Source organism: Ostrea edulis, chromosome 6, assembly GCF_947568905.1.
Source record: "Ostrea edulis chromosome 6, xbOstEdul1.1, whole genome shotgun sequence".
Lineage (NCBI taxonomy): Eukaryota > Metazoa > Mollusca > Bivalvia > Ostreida > Ostreidae > Ostrea > Ostrea edulis.
This window is the reverse complement of record NC_079169.1, coordinates 17743301-17760454: the sequence shown is the minus strand read 5'-3', so window position 1 is coordinate 17760454 and position 17154 is coordinate 17743301. Positions and strand designations below refer to the sequence as shown.

The following is a 17154-nucleotide window of genomic DNA, read 5'->3' as shown; positions in this document are numbered from 1 at the left end:
TGATTAATTAGCTATAAAGTGACATACAAGTACGTCAGGCCCTGGTTAATTAGCTATAAAGTGACATACAAGTATGTCAGGCCCTGGTTAATTAGCTTAATTAGCTATAAAGTGACATACAAGTACGTCAGGCCCTGATTAATTAGCTATAAAGTGACATACAAGTACGTCAGGCCCTGATTAATTAGCTTAATTAGCTATAAAGTGACATACAAGTACGTCAGGCCCTGATTAATTAGCTTAATTAGCTATAAAGTGACATACAAGTACGTCAAGCCCTGACTAATTAGCTTAATTAGCTATAAATTGACATACAAGTACGTCAGGCCCTGATTAATTAGCTATAAAGTGACATACAAGTACGTCACGCCCTGATTAATTAGCTATAACGTGACATACAAATACGTCAGGCCCTGATTAATTAGCTTAATTAGCTATAAAGTGACATACAAGTACGTCAGGCCCTGGTTAATTAGCTATAAAGGCTACAGTTTTACTTAACTATCATGTTTAACATTGATATTTCCCCTTGTGAAATCATTGTATTTGATTTTATGTATGGTTGTTTATATTTTTTATTTGTTTTGATAAAATGTCTGTTTTAAGGGGCAGTGATTCATCACTAGGAGAAATTAACGATCATGAAGAATCCCACCTGATAAAGAAACAACAAAAGTCGAAACTAATTTCCATTAATCATTTATTGAGTGCATTGGATACTAAGTCGTCAGACCAAGTAATGGAAAACGGAAAAACTACGGAAGAAAAAAAGACAGGAAAGAAATCTAATAAGGAAAAGAATGGAGTAGAAGACAGGAAGAAAACAAACGACAAAAAGAGAATTTAAGACGAAAAGGGAAACAGGAATGAGGCTGAACCGTAAAAAAGGAAATGGTTTTAATAAATAATAATTGTGAAGTTATTTACTTCCTTATTTCGTTTTAATACAAGTATGTATTAAGCAACGAGTATGACATTTATCATAAACTCTGTAAATCTATGAAAAGGATGACAATAACGAACAGTGATCAATGAACAAGTGAAGATAACAAACAGTGATCTATCTCAAAAATCCTATAAGGAATGCAAAATTAGGAGGGGGCAAACACATACCCCTGGACAATCTCAATTTAATATATCCTCTAAATTACAAATTAAATAAAAAAACAAGACAAACACGGACTCCAGGAAACACCAATGGTGGGATAGGGTGCCTAGGATGAATAAGCATCCCCTGCTGACTGGTTACAGAAAGAAACAATATGCTGTGCAAAAATCGGTCCACACATACATATGTATAAATACGCTCATTATTGATACATTGTACATACGATTTGTCTTTTTCACATTTTAAGTAACTGGTTCGGTACAACCCTGTTCTTACAAATCAAATGTACCAGCAGGCATTTGGTTATATCATTCAATAATGACGATTTTGCAACAAACATTTCTACGGTTTCAGATCCCGGACATCTCTCTATAATTATCCTCTCCATTTTCCAGTGATTCCATTTGCTCATAGGAGATTTCATTCAAATTTTCATTTGTATTTAAATTTTGGTTATCGCTTTGATCATTGGCTTCCTCTGATTTTGTTGCAGATTTTCTGAGGGAGCTTTCATGTACAATACTGGCCACTGGTGTGTCGTATATTCCCTCTAAATAGTCTGGTAAAGGGTTATCAGAAAACCTCTGGGTAGCAATGTTGTTTGACGCAGATGTTTCACGTACATCATTATCGGGGGACATTTCATAGTACGTGTCATCTCCAGTTTGGGAGTTATTATCGTATATGTTTTCTTCAGACGCGATTGCTTCGATGTGAGAATTGTTCACGAAGTCATATTCAACAGTCATTTCACTTCCGGTTGTTTCATTGTTAGTTTGACCGACATTGAGCGTATCTGTGTATCGCTGATGGTCAGGATTGTCACCTCTGTTTCCAATCTGCCTCTCACATCTTTCAATCTCGTCATTATTTTCTCCATCCTCTATTGAAACTGTGTTGTTGATATATGTAAATTTTGTTGTACGCTTTCTTTTCAACTTCTTTTTAAATCTAAAACAAAAACACTCATAAAAAAGAAAATAGATGAAAGCACACAAAACACTCTGTATCTGTTTTTGCCATGATTATTCTTACCTTTTTCGAGCTACGAAGAGGACAACCAATAGGCTAAATACAGATATTAAAGACGTTACAACGATCCCAGCTACCAATCCAGATGTGGAGGATTCTGAAAATTGTTTTATCAAAACGTGTATGTTAGACAGTAGAGAAATGCAGATATGTAATATTTATCATTTTCATAAAAGTTAATGTCATACCTTCATGTTTTATGTTCATTTCATACATGGTTGGTACTGTCACCGTAGGTTCTACTTGGCATTAGAAGGAATAGATGAAAAAAATCCATGAATAAATATCTGATTTTTATACAGCTTGAATCTTACAAGTAATAAACAAACTTTCTAGTTCGTATATTTTTAATATATTTTTTTTGGTAAATGTTTATATGTACCAAATAAAAAGGTGAAGATAACGAACAGTGATCAATCTCATAACTCCTACAAGAATACAGAATTAAGAGTTAAGCAAACATGGACCCCTGAACATACCAGAGGTGGGATCAGATGCCTAGGAGGAGTAAACATCCCCTGTCGACTGGTCACACTCGTCGTGAGCCCTATATCCTGATCTAATTTATTGATTTTGACTACGGATTACTCCGTTTACTCGATGGAACTGTTGGAAAATATATCCTCTTCCCCATCCCTGTAGATTTGCAAAACTATCACATGTTGATAATGTCAGTTCTACACGTAGCGTTGTTTGCTCTCAGGTCTATTTAATCGTCATACACACATATCTAATTTAATCGTCATACACACACATCTAATTTAATCGTCATGCACACATATCTAATTTAATCGTCATACACACATATCTAATTTAATCGTCATACACACACATCTAATTTAATCGTCATGCACACATATCTAATTTAATCGTCATACACATATCTATTTAATCGTCATACACACACATCTAATTTAATCGTCATACACACATATCTATTTAATCGTCATACACACACATCTATTTAATCGTCATACACACACATCTAATTTAATCGTCATACACACATATCTATTTAATCGTCATACACACACATCTAATTTAATCGTCATGCACACACATCTAATTTAATCGTCATACACACATATCTATTTAATCGTCATACACACATATCTATTTAATCGTCATACACACACATCTAATTTAATCGTCATACACACATTCATACACACATATCTAATTTAATCGTCATACACACATATCTATTTAATCGTCATACACACACATCTAATTTAATCGTCATGCACACATATCTATTTAATCGTCATACACACATATCTAATTTAATCGTCATATACACATATCTAATTTAATCGTCATACACACATATCTAATTTAATCGTCATACACACACATCTATTTAATCGTCATACACACATATCTATTTAATCGTCATACACACATATCTATTTAATCGTCATGCACACATATCTAACTTTTCTTTCTGTAATTTTTTTTAAAGTTTAAAGGTATCTTAATTTTTAGACCTTATAACTGGTAAAGACATACATGCTTATTACCTCATATCATACCTGCCCTCCCGTAGGAATCCAGGTTTTAATAGGTCCTCAGTGCCCCTTGCTTGTCTTAATAGGCGATTAAATGGGGCGGTCCTTCGGATGAGACTGCAAAAACCGAGGTCACGCGTCACAGCAGGTGTGGCACGATAAAGATCCCTCCCTGCTCAAAAGCCGTAAGCGCCGAACACAGGCCTAAATTTTGCAGTCCTTCACCGACAATGGTGACGTGTACATATGAGCGAAAGATTCTCGAGAGGGACGTTAAACAATATACAATCAATCAATCATACCTGCCCTGTTACCAAGCTTGGTTATGTACAATCGTACATTTATTTCCCCTTCTCGTTAAACTAATTAACTGCTTTATGCATTTGAAGAACTATTCATGAGGCATATATGAGAAAATCGTAGTGGTTAAAGACTTCTGGAAATAACATATTTATTTCCTAGCATATAACACATTTTTGGTATACTCTTTCCAATTTTTCTTTCAAATAAGTTTAAATGACATTGAACAAGTATGTAAATAAGAACGATACCTGTATTTGGCATGCAGAAGAAAGGTCTTTTCGCAAATAAATCACAAGGCACCAAGCTAATTTGAGGGACTTTGTTTCGGACAAACAAGATCTGACATCTGTACGAATTCTCCATGCCCTTAATTCCTAGAATGAAATACCAGTAAGTCATCATTTGCTTTATAATTGTTTCCAGTCGTTGAACAAAGTTTTTCTTAATTAGCTGCTGGTACTTTATTATAATCAGTGCACGATAGAACATTTCAAACAGAACGATAAATTCCATAACAAATTACCATCATCAGGTTGCAGGATTTGTTCATAACGATATATTGACGTCCAGAAACCTTTCTTCTGATAAACGTTGTCCCGTACGGCACAAACACCTCTTCCATCTTTGGCATTATTGTAAACCAAGGTTCCGTTTATTTGACATTTCCTGACAGCATCATAGTATGTTCCAAGTTCGACTTTACTTGCGTTCTCGTTTTCTATGTAAGTTTTGTTTCAAAATCATTATTATACATGTATGCGTTATCGCTATCTTCACCACATGATAATACATTGGTATCAATGTACATGTAAAATTAAAGATAATCATTAGATTATTTCTGTAATGTAAAAATAAACCCTTTAAAATGCCATTTTGAAGTTACTATTGTTTAATCTCTGAATTTATTATGCATTGATTTATTCGAATATAACTAAATTGCAAACCAAAAATATCCAAAAAGTATCGTCCTATCGTTTTTAAACAAAAGATTTTTTTTTTGTATTTCCGTTATTTTGAAATACTAGTAGCACAGAAAACTTAATATATTGATAAACATGCAGCAGAACTCCTTCTGGCTTAAAATAACGAAATTCGATAAACAAAACAAGACAGAATATTTTACAAAATGTTCTCGTACTTTATATAATTTGTAACACTTTTCTAGTGCAGCTAATCGTACCTGATGCACATACAACAGAATGAGTCGTATTGCAAAAATCCGCTGCAAGCAATCCTTTTGGAAAAGTTGCATTGCAGATGTAATAACTGCATCTTCTGTGATGAACTTTAGTGACATTTGCTTTAGCATCTGCAAAAGTTAAAACGGATATTACATGCAAGCAGTGTCTACAGCATTTAAAAGAAATTAGTGTACGAAAGAAACCAATCAACGCCACCCCTTCTTTGTTGTCAAAAGGTTTACATTGTGACTACAATGCCGACCATCACAACTAGACATGCATAACTGCATACATGTATATACTTACATTTAGAATATACGCTGAAGAAATCATCAGCTCCGCAATTTTCGTATTTATCTGTACCAGAACATCTGCTTGAGCAGAGGGAAGTGTTCAAGCGATCTGTTTTTACGACAGTCCCATTTAAACACCAGCATCTTCCACCCTGGAATTTCACAATGAAGATTTAAAACCGTACAAAACGTCATCGTCACTTGTACGCAGGTTTGTCATAGCAACCTGCACAGATCCCTATCCTTGGTTTGTATCAGATCCATAGCATGGGTTTGTATCAGTTTAGTTCTGCACAAGTTGCACTGCTTGAAATGATGTCCCGGGTGATATTGTTGGCAATAAGTACATCTTAAACATGTATTATTGAACAGGATGTTTTCAAACTACAAAGCTGACTCGGCCATTTTGTAAATTAGTTTAGTTAAAATACTATAAAGCACAAAGACATTACATAATTGGGGTAATTAACAAACACGACACACACAAAATATTTTTGTATTATACTCTCTTTGTGTCAATAGAAAGAAGTGTTGACAGTAAAAAGAAGTATTGTCAGTAGAAAGAAGTGTTGTCAGTAGAAAGAAGTATTGTCAGTAGAAAGAAGTGTTGTCAGTAGAAAGAAGTGGCACCATTAGGTACATTATGTAGATACCTGGAGAGCAAATAGGTTTGCCTGATTGCATTCGTCGTAACAAGACGCCACCGTGTGAGGTTTAATGGCTATGTCCAAAACATCCACTTCTGACACAATGGTAGCATTAAAACAACCTTCATGGTAAGAATATCAAGTGCATCAAAATTGGAGCATCATATACAGGTCACGTGTTGAAATTTCAAAACAAAATATCAGGATGGTTTGTAACGTGTACTTGTGTGTTGTTGTTGTTAGGAGAAGTATTTTTTACTGTATTCCGTCACTGCCCATACCCACCTACATAGTTAATCCAATCCGACAGTACTGTGTATTCATTGAGCCAATATTGGGTATTTTCGGAAAGATTACTTATGATGTTATCGTTGATGTCATGTTTTCCCGCCAATCTTCCATAGTAGTCCACTTCACACGTCTTCACTGCCTGTTCGTAGGACAATGGTGTGTCGTGCACCATGAAGCGTGCATCTGTGTCTGTACAGAGTTTATTTACAATAACAATTTAACCTGTAATTCGGTATTTATGTATACAGTTATTTAAAAAAAAATACTTCAGTTTTAGTAATATTTTATCCCTTTTCTACTTATTTATATTTTTGTGTTTGTTTTACATGTACAGTGCTTTAGGTTAATTGTCTTACATGTAATTATATAAAGCGTTATATAAAACAATAATAATAATAATAACAATTTTACACAAATTATGACAAAACATATCCATTTTAGAAATATTCCTTATTGAGATGAAACATAATTATGCAAATATGCAAACAGTATTTTAGAACATAGCTTACTATTCGCATGGTAAAGAATTATAAATAAAGCCCCCAGTATGGTAATCCTTCCGCACTGTGAATACAACGGTACAAAAACACACCGCGGCATCCTAATTACTACAATGTTTACACCGAGAGTGACTGGAGAATGCACCTTTGATTTCAGCACATACAATGATAACACAACAATAGGTATATATAAGTATTCAGGTATTAACAACATCTTATCACATATTTGTTCTGACAACGACATTGTTTATTTTAACAAACCATATCATCAGAATTCAAGTTTACTGTACCAATTCAATGATCACTTTACTTGTCATATAGTAGATACTATTGTCAGGCTACCAACTGTTTACAGTGTGGGGTGTATTCGCTGTTTGGCGAGTTTTTAACATACATGTATCACTTTTGGAGTAGACTTCTGCATTCGAATTACAGTATAATATCATAACATGCCGTATTTCTATCTTCAATGTCTACAACATCAGATGCAGCATGCTTTCAAACATTCTCATTCTTCTTCACGGGTGAATACTGCACTGTTTTCATCTCAATATGTGGTTCTCCCTCCGATTTCCTATAAAAAATATTTAAGCTTACTTGTAATACCCTGTTTCAAACTGTAATATTGAGTGGAACAGCATCCGTGTACATCAGTATAGATCATGCATTCACTTCGTTTAAGATTCTTTGGTCATTTCAGATAAGAATGAAGAACTTGATACTTTGCCTGCACAATATCGACAATACCAGATTTTCAGTTTTGAATTTCTCTACGAGAATTGGAAAATCATGTGATAAAAAGGATATTTTCAAAAAATCAACCTCATTGGATTTCCTTACTTTCGTCTTTTACCGCAACATATAACGGTGACAATGCAGAATCCCAGCAACACCAGGCCACCACTTACTGCTAGCCCAATCACACCTATATATTATACAACATAATTCTATACACATACCACCACTTACTGCTAGCCCAATCACACCTATATATTATACAACATAATTCTACACACATAGACCATCACTTACTGCTAGCCCAATCACACCTATATATTATACAACATAATTCTACACACATAGACCATCACTTACTGCTAGCCCAATCACACCTATATATTATACAACATAATTCTACACACATAGACCATCACTTACTGCTAGCCCAATCACACCTATATATTATACAACATAATTCTACACACATAGACCACTACTTACTGCTAGCCCAATCACACCTATATATTATACAACATAATTCTACACACATAGACCACTACTTACTGCTAGCCCAATCACACCTATATATTATACAACATAATTCTACACACATAGACCACCACTTACTGCTAGCCCAATCACACCTATATAGTATACAACATAATTCTATATACATACCACCACTTACTGCTAGCCCAATCACACCTATATATTATACAACATAATTCTATACACATAGACCACCACTTACTGCTAGCCCAATCACACCTATATATTATACAACATAATTCTATACACATACAACCACTTACTGCTAGCCCAGTCACACCTATATAATATACAACATAATTCTATACACATACAACCACTTACTGCTAGCCCAATCACACCTATATATTATACAACATAATTCTATACACATAGACCACTGCTTACTGCTAGCCCAATCACACCTATATATTATACAACATAATTCTATACACATACCACCATTTACTGCTAGCCCAATCACACCTATATATTATACAACATAATTCTACACACATAGACCATCACTTACTGCTAGCCCAATCACACCTATATATTATACAACATAATTCTACACACATAGACCACCACTTACTGCTAGCCCAATCACACCTATATATTATACAACATAATTCTATACACATACCACCATTTACTGCTAGCCCAATCACACCTATATATTATACAACATAATTCTACACATATAGACCACCACTTACTGCTAGCCCAATCACACCTATATATTATACAACATAATTCAACACACATACAACCACTTACTGCTAGCCCAATCACACCTATATATTATACAACATAATTCTATACACATAGACCACCACTTACTGCTAGCCCAATCACACCTATATAATATACAACATAATTCTATACACATACAACCACTTACTGCTAGCCCAATCACACCTATATATTATACAACATAATTCTATACACATACCACCACTTACTGCTAGCCCAATCACACCTATATATTATACAACATAATTCTATACACATACCACCACTTACTGCTAGCCCAATCACACCTATATAATATACAACATAATTCTACACACATAGACCACTACTTACTGCTAGCCCAATCACACCTATATAGTATACAACATGATTCTATACGAATAGGAAATATTACAGTTCCGAATAGCAACTTTCTGTTTTTACAGTAATTGGCATATTGCCAAAAAAGTAGACTAAGTATATATTTTTTCGATGATTATGAATGCTTGATAGTTTTATTAAGAAAGGCAATGTAGTTTTCCGATGTTATTGTCTTCGGTATATACCAACAAATTATGTTTATCCTTTAATTGTTGACTTACCCGAGTAATTTAAGTTCACCATATCGACAGGTGAAGGGTGAAATTTTTCACATAGTGCCTCCATTGTTACATCAACAAGATCCGAATTCTCGATCGTAAAGCCACTAGCTTCCCTTAGTTTGCTGGAGCAGAGGGAAACTGCATTCTCGTCAGTCACCTCTAAATGCAATATCTATAATAATTAAGATTGTTTTCCTCTGCACTGACTCAGAATAATATCCTAACATTAAAAAAAAGATTTAGTACGAAGAAAGATTTCCAGTTTCAACACCCACATTAGAACAGCAAAACGGATCATACCCTCGCAAATGGGTATAGCGAAGCATTTCATATATATCCACTGCTCCGTTGCGAGGGGATAAACTCTGTGGACCAACAAGCTAGGATTAAGCAAGGAAAAATAATAGTACTCGTGTTTGTTTTTCTTAAATTTCATTTTCCTTCCTTCTTCTAAAGTCGAGATTCCTCTGACAATTCTACACCTATTTCAATAGAACTAAACCTGAGCAGTTACTGTAGAATAATTTAAATTCGTGGGGGCCAATTTTCGTGGATTGCTGAATTTTTACGAGTTCGTGGGGACGTAATTTCGTGGATTTATATATTTGTAAGAAACATAGGTCTAGAATGTCTTTATTTGTTGAGGATGTAAATTCGTGGGTGAGGGGTACCCACGAATTCCACGAAAATTGAGCCACCACGAATTCTGATGATTCCACAGTACATTGTAAGTAGTGCATTACCTACTACACACACATGGGGATTCTGTTCTTTACATGAGGAAGCCTTCACATAACTTCTGTTGTTGTACTTAAAACACGAGAACGGGTACACGTCCGTATCTGCAAATAATCAGAAGAAATACCCGTATTAACAGAATGTAGTCCTCTCTTTAACCAGCAGTATGGCTAATTGTCGGTGGAACAGTGACATAATACTACTATATGTATCGTGACTAAGTTACACGAAATGAGTCCCTGAATACTGTCATTCTTACAATGTTCGTTAAACGTTTCATGTCATAGCGACGCTTTACATACAGGATTCTCTATAGATTACTGTGACGAGTACAGGTCATAACGACGCTTTACATACAGGTTTCTCTATAGATTACTGTGACGAGTACAAGTCATAGCGACGCTTTACATACAGGATTCTCTATAGATTAGTGTGATGAGTACAGGTCATAGCGACGCTTTACATACAGGTCTCTCTATAGATTAGTGTGACGAGTACAAGTCATAGCGACGCTTTACATGCAGGTTTCTTTATAGATTACTGTGACGAGTACAAGTCATAGCGACGCTTTATATACAGGTTTCTTTATAGATTACTCTAACGAGTACAGGTCATAGCGACGCTTTACATACAAAATTCTCTATAGATTACTGTGACGAGTATAGGCCATAGCGACGCTTTACATACAGGATTCTCTATAGATTACTGTGACGAGTACAGGTCATAGCGACGCTTTACATACAAAATTCTCTATAGATTACTGTGACGAGTACAGGTCATGGCGACGCTTTACATACAGGTCTCTATAGATTACTGTGGTGAGTACAGGTCATAGCGACGCTTTACATACAGGTTGCTCTATAGATTACTGTGACGGGTACAAGTCATAGCGACGCTTTACATACAGGATTTTCTATAGATTACTGTGACGAGTACAAGTCATAGCGACGCTTTACATACAGGATTCTCTATAGATTACTGTGACGAGTACAGGTCATAGCGACGCTTTACATACAGGATTTTCTATAGATTACTGTGACGAGTACAGGTCATAGCGACGTTTTATATACAGGTTTCTTTATAGATTACTCTAACGAGTACAGGTCATAGCGACGCTTTACATACAAAATTCTCTATAGATTACTGTGACGAGTACAGGTCATGGCGACGCTTTACATACAGGATTCTCTATAGATTACTGTGACGAGTACAGGTCATAGCGACGCTTTACATACAGGTCTCTATCGATTACTGAGATGAGTACAGGTCATAGCGACGCTTTACATACAGGTCTCTCTATAGATTACTGTGGTGAGTACGTGGTACCCTAGAAACTATCTAAACTACAAAATGTAGAAGAAGAAAAAAGAATATTTTACTTATATATTTTCATATATTTAAAATTCTATTGATATAAGCGGCGACAAATGCATCTTATGATAAATTCCATGTGTCTGTGTTATCATATCAAAATAAAACACATAGGATTTCAAAAAATACATGTATATAGCTGTTGTTTTGAGTAAGAACGTCGAGAATAAATTTTGAAATATCTGACAAAAACGTTTTAAGCTACGTTCTCACACTCACGATTCGCGGCACAATTGAAATCGTGGTGTAAATCGTGGTGATGGTATCAAATCCTACCTTATATTAACGTCAGTCGTGATAATCTGTTGATCATAGAAATTGTTTTAACTGTCAAAAAATTTCTATGATCAATACGACTGATTTTCAGTCGTTATGAGATTGATCACTGTTCGTTATCTTCACCTTGCACCGCATTGTATCGTAACAAAGCGCAATATATCGTATCTGCTCCTGCTCCCGTGATGATATCGATCAGTCTTTTACAACAAAAACACCACGCTGTATCACCGATTGTTAAGCCGTTCTTAGCACACTGATTTTGACTACGGATAACTCCGTTTATCTGATCAGGATATAGGGCTCAAGGCGGGTGTGACCGGTCGACAGGGGATGATTACTCCTCTTAGGCACCTGATCCCACCTCTTGGGTGTCCAGGGGTCCGTGTTTGCCCAACTATCTACTTTGTATTGCTTATAGGAGTTATGAGATTGATCACTGTTCGTTATTTTCACCTTTCATCACGATGTCCCACGATCTGTCACAACATGTCGCATCGGATCGTGATTAATGTATACGAACGTATCTGATCGTACACGATCGTCCCAAATCGGGGGTCCTGATCGTGATGATCGTATGAGATCGTAAACTTCATCGGGACAATATTATCAGAACGTATGTGATTGTACCTGAACGGGTGTTCAGATCGCTACACATCGTGTCTCCTGAAATTGTCGCACGACAGTGGGAACCAGGCTGCACTACGCACCGCCGCTGTATGTAATATTAATGCTTCGCTACAGAGTGCATAAGCCAAGCAGACGCGAACCAGTTTATTCGGAGCAGTAATTATAAATATCAGAATAAATCTTATATACATGATCACGGTCGCAATTTCATTATGACCATGAACCAGTTCAATCAGATCGGCTTTCACTGTTTAACACATCTTTCAGGCAGTATAAAATAATGAAATACTGGTTATAACTGGTTATATATATAATTATCAAACTCCACCTCCCAAAATTATCTGAACGCGCAAGTTTCGCTTCATATCATAATTAGTCAGCTCGAGGGCTAACTAATAAAAGACATTGTGCAAATGGCTATCCCGTGAAAGACATGGAATTCCATGTTCCAATTTCTATCTTAATTTAAACATATTTTATTGAGAAACTCAACAGGATTGGGCAACAGGCATAGCCTATGTAGGTCCTCTCCTAAATTCCTATTTCTATGCTTTATGACTGGAGAAATATCCAAATTTTAATGTTTAGAAATATCCCTTTAATTATGACAAAAGTCTACAAAATTGTTACCATTAACAGCGGCCTGGAATGGTCCCGTGGAATAACGATGAAGGTCTATTAATCATGACAGAAATCTATAAATTGTTACCATTAAAACCGGCCTGGAATGGTCCCGTGGGATAACGATGAAGGTCTATCCAGAACTGGGTGACGTTATTCACAGCGGCCCTCTGACAGACATCATCTACGTCACCCATTACAATACGAGATTTCTTCTGGCCGCAAAACTGTGTACTATTCCTCAACGATTGTTTTTCTGAACTTATTTCTCCATTGCCTACATGAAAAAAAATATTTCAAATTTGTAACAAAACCAATCCACTAATACGAAACGTCTACGAGCCATAAAAGCAGTTTAGGGAAAGATTAAAACATTGCAACAACTCATTTATTGTGAATATTCAGCTGTAATTTAGTGTTTTAGATTACAGAAGGGTACATACTACAGAGAGTGTGGAAGCGGTTGGAACACCTATGGGCACGGTACACGTGTTTACCGTCCTGTTGACAGGTCACTGTGGCACATTGCCGAGATTCATGGTAATCTTTCTCAGAAGGGAAATCTGTGCAGAAAATATGTTAACACAAAATTGTTCACAGATCGCCTCGAGTACTTTATCGAATTTTTTCCAAATAATAGTCCTGTTAGATAAATTAAGATTTGTTCTCGATGAAGTACGAAAACTTGCATATATACTGTATCCATATTTTCTTTTCAATATTACAAAAAGTACCTTATATTAACTAAAGTTGATAACAGAAAAATGAAAAGGTGAAGATAACAAACAGTGATCAATCTCATAACTCCTATAAAAATAGGAAACTAAGAGTTGGTCAAAACATGGACCCCTGGATATACCAGAGGTGGTATCAAGTGCCTAGGAGGAGTAAGCATCCCCTGTCGACCGGTCACACACGTCGTGAACCCTATTTCTTGATCAGGAAAACGATCATTCGTAGTCAAAATCAGTGTGTAAAGAACGACATAAAATACTATGAAACACGTCAGACAGCATTAGACCCAATGCCAGGTTGTATTGGTAAATTAGATCGTTGTAACGACCATAGAAAGTTGCGAAATGCTGACTTTATAGGAGACTGTTGAAACCTCTCTAACATGGACTTATTTGTCTGTAACCTGCCTTGATTAAGTGCTTACATTTTTTATACACGCTAATCGCATCACGCCCTCCACATTTCTCAAATTTTCCTTCACATGAACTTTTACACTGGTTGTCATCTTTCTTGGCCTGAAGCATTGTGGGTAAACAAATGCAAGACTTTCCCTGAAAATGACAAATGGTGAATCGGTTTTAAGAAGACACCACAGGATATTACCATTTTATTACAGTAATTTTAGCCTGTAGCGTACCCAGTTATAAAGTACTTCCGTTTACAAAACAGTGCTTTCAAATACCCAGTATAAAAGATGGAAAAGTACGAGTCATACATGTATATAGTTATAATTTGTCACTTCTTGACATATCTCTTTGTCAAGTTCGGAAATAATGTAATCTTTAACAATTTGCATTTGTAAAATAACCATTGATTAGATTTTGAAAAGTTCCACCAACAAATATTCTCAATACTATGAAGTATTAAGATCTGTTAAAAAAAAATTATTTAAAAAAAAACAAAAAACAAAACTTTCTTATCTGTTCATATTACATGGGCGTGCAGTTGAGCGCGTGTACAGTCACGGTGCAAAGTTTTATTACTCCTCTCAATGTCAGAATTACATAAACATTTATCTATACAAGGATGGGGTATCAGAAGAACGGAAAGTCCATTAGTTTCCAGAAGTACACACCAAAATAATGTGTCTAATGTATCATATCAATTAAATACTAAAATTTGTATAGCGCCTTACATAAAACAAATTACTCCAAGTCGCTTCACAAGGGTAAGAAGAGGAATGCAACAATAAAATACAATCAAATGAAATTAAATGACAGTATGGTACAAGTAAAATTACCAAAATAAAATACTATCATTAAGATCAATAGCTAAAGGGTTTTTTTAAAAAAAAAATGTAATGAACGTTTAAGTCTGATATTTTTTCAGATATCTAAGAACTTTACATAACTGTAAACGATGACACAAATATGCCAGACATGGAATATTCACAGATATGCCAATATATCATGTTGATGATGCTTTGAATGTTTATGTTACAAACAGGAAGCACGTGCAATTCCACGGAGTTTCTCTTGTCCTTCGTTTGATGTGTTACCTGAAGTCCAAAGTACGGCGTCTTTAACTCTGAGCAACTTCTGAAGCAGGACCCGACCGTCGATTCATTCGTCAACAGTTTATAAAACTGGGGAGAGTTAATATGCGTGCTGTCAAAACACCCTGTAACCGGCAAAAACCATCGTAAAAGATTTAAAAGTTTAATATATTTTTTTTTATTAAAGTTCTCAGCTGATAATGAGCATTTCCATTTTACAGTTTACATGTGCACTGTCTGTACACAATAATACACTTTTTTTAAAATGGGAATCAATCAGTCAAAATATAGTTTTACCTGAACTGCAGAAGTTGAAATGGTTTTCTTCAAATTGAATGTCTTTAATTATGCTTGAACATTTACCAGCAGTATATTATTCAAAACTTAGAATCCAAACTTGATAACTGGAATGGGAATTAATACTCCTTGCTATTGCGTCAACAGTTTACACCTTTATCTGATACCTGTGTACATGATAGTTTGCACCTTTATTTGGTACCTTTGTATATGATCCATGGGGAAAGTCCAACATATGTGCTTGTCCAAACATTTTCAACAGCAACGGAAGTCACGTGGTCCAGTAATATGAGCGCATTCCCCTTGCTGAGAAGGGACCCATTGAAATTATCCTGACAATGAGTGTGCGCACTCTGCCAGTCAGATGGCGGCTGTACGGAGGAAAAAAAGGTGGAAACCTTCACACCGGAAACTACAACAAGAAAATAAAAGATTGTCGTTCAATTCATATATCTGTCGTACGATAAGTTCTTACATTTGAAGATATTGATATATATGCGATTAATTGAGAAGCAGGTCTGAGAGGCAAGGATCGTGAGGAGAGTTCTGACCGCCAGTTAATTTGGTTTTAGACATTTTGCATAACTCTTATGTGTCTGCACACTGTATTACTGATTGCTGAAAAAAACCCATTGTTTTCAAAGATCTGCGCGTCACATTAAAACGTAAGAAACAAATTCACAGAAAACGGACTTCAGGATTTATTCGGCCATAACATCTCCTTCTGCGGAACGAAATAAATCATAGACATAAATACATGTGTATGTTTTTGCTACAATGTACGTAAATTATCGTGTGTACGCTTGACTGAATTAGATGTTACATGAATTTACTTGTAATGATTAAAGACCTCGTGCAATTCATCAAACAACCTGACGACGATAGGAGAAGGGGGGGGGGGGGGGGGGGGCTGGTTTTAATCAGACTGAGCACTTGACATACTCGATTCGTCCCTCCTGCTCCTATTTTCCGATTGATAGTGATGAAGCAGGAAAACAAGTTAGATCATTTGGTGGATTGATCGATTAAATCGTGGGTTGTAGGGGATGTATTTTTTAATAAGTAGCATGCACCAATATGATCACCGATTAATTTGTCCGTAAACTTTCTCCATATATATAACCACTGTTATGCTCACATTATCTGCTAGAAAAATAGCAATAACGAGAACATTATATGGTCACACGCGGTGGTGTTTGCTGAACCTTTTAAGCTTGGTAACCTGCTAAAGTTATTTACATATGTATAGGCAGGTGAGGCGAGGTACAAAATGAAAGTACTTAAAACTGCATACCTACCTCTAACCGAAATTATAATCCAGATCAGTTCTAGAGCGAGGACAGATGCCCTTACCATTATATTCATGTAGTCCAATACTGATCAGCGTAAAGTCAACATAAAGATGAAAACAGCGGAAGGCGAGACATCTCAAGATAAAATAGGGTTTAAAATATGTTTACTTGTCAAAAAGATAACGTCAAATAGCCTTGAACGAGTCGTCTCGATTCATACTGAAATTAGAAAGGAGGGATTTTCATCGACC

At 35.7% G+C, this 17154-nt stretch overlaps 3 protein-coding genes across 4 annotated transcripts in view; 1 reads left to right on the top strand and 2 right to left on the bottom strand.

Annotated features, from left to right (window-relative positions):
* LOC125683289 (protocadherin-like protein) overlaps positions 1 to 918 on the top strand; it is a 20354-nt gene extending 19436 nt beyond the window's left edge. Inside the window, exon 17 of the mRNA XM_048924312.2 lies at positions 607 to 918. Within this exon, the coding sequence (XP_048780269.2) occupies positions 607 to 847 (241 nt within the window). The 3' untranslated portion in view covers positions 848 to 918. The remainder of the gene's footprint in view (positions 1 to 606) is intronic.
* On the bottom strand, positions 684 to 7107 carry LOC125683290 (uncharacterized). Of its 2 annotated transcripts, none has more exons than XM_048924313.2 (10): positions 6873 to 7107; positions 6358 to 6552; positions 6079 to 6194; positions 5439 to 5577; positions 5132 to 5260; positions 4475 to 4669; positions 4200 to 4325; positions 2329 to 2382; positions 2144 to 2237; positions 684 to 2059 (listed from the first exon to the last, which is right to left on the bottom strand). In XM_048924313.2, the coding sequence occupies exons 1-10, from the start codon at positions 7105 to 7107 to the stop codon at positions 1459 to 1461; spliced, it is 1884 nt and encodes a 627-aa protein (XP_048780270.2). In that variant the 3' UTR covers positions 684 to 1458. The 2 variants fall into 2 exon arrangements, with proteins under 2 accessions (XP_048780270.2, XP_048780271.2); XM_048924314.2 differs by having other exon boundaries at positions 2329 to 2379.
* On the bottom strand, positions 7043 to 17154 carry LOC125683292 (uncharacterized). The gene is made up of 10 exons (XM_048924316.2): positions 16910 to 17154; positions 15814 to 16023; positions 15318 to 15439; positions 14244 to 14370; positions 13528 to 13647; positions 13173 to 13361; positions 10192 to 10290; positions 9449 to 9607; positions 7704 to 7788; positions 7043 to 7437 (listed from the first exon to the last, which is right to left on the bottom strand). Exons 1-10 carry the CDS (start codon positions 16974 to 16976, stop codon positions 7362 to 7364), a joined length of 1254 nt encoding a protein of 417 aa, XP_048780273.2. The 5' UTR covers positions 16977 to 17154; the 3' UTR covers positions 7043 to 7361.

Bases quoted from the DNA above. Each gene is read 5' to 3' on its own strand.
- LOC125683290 (XM_048924313.2), bottom strand. From the start codon at position 7,107: ATGTCGTTGTCAGAACAAATATGTGATAAGATGTTGTTAATACCTGAA. The intron at 5,578-6,078 runs GTATCTACATAA...GTGAAATTCCAG, and splicing joins CAAACCTATTTGCTCTCCAG to GGTGGAAGATGCTGGTGTTT. The intron at 2,060-2,143 runs GTAAGAATAATC...TTTTTGTTTTAG, and splicing joins CTCTTCGTAGCTCGAAAAAG to ATTTAAAAAGAAGTTGAAAA.
- LOC125683292 (XM_048924316.2), bottom strand. From the start codon at position 16,976: ATGAATATAATGGTAAGGGCATCTGTCCTCGCTCTAGAACTGATCTGG. The intron at 10,291-13,172 runs GTAACAATTTAT...GATTATTTGCAG, and splicing joins ATTCCAGGCCGGTTTTAATG to ATACGGACGTGTACCCGTTC. The intron at 7,438-7,703 runs GTAAGGAAATCC...TATTTTTTATAG, and splicing joins TGTTGCGGTAAAAGACGAAA to GAAATCGGAGGGAGAACCAC.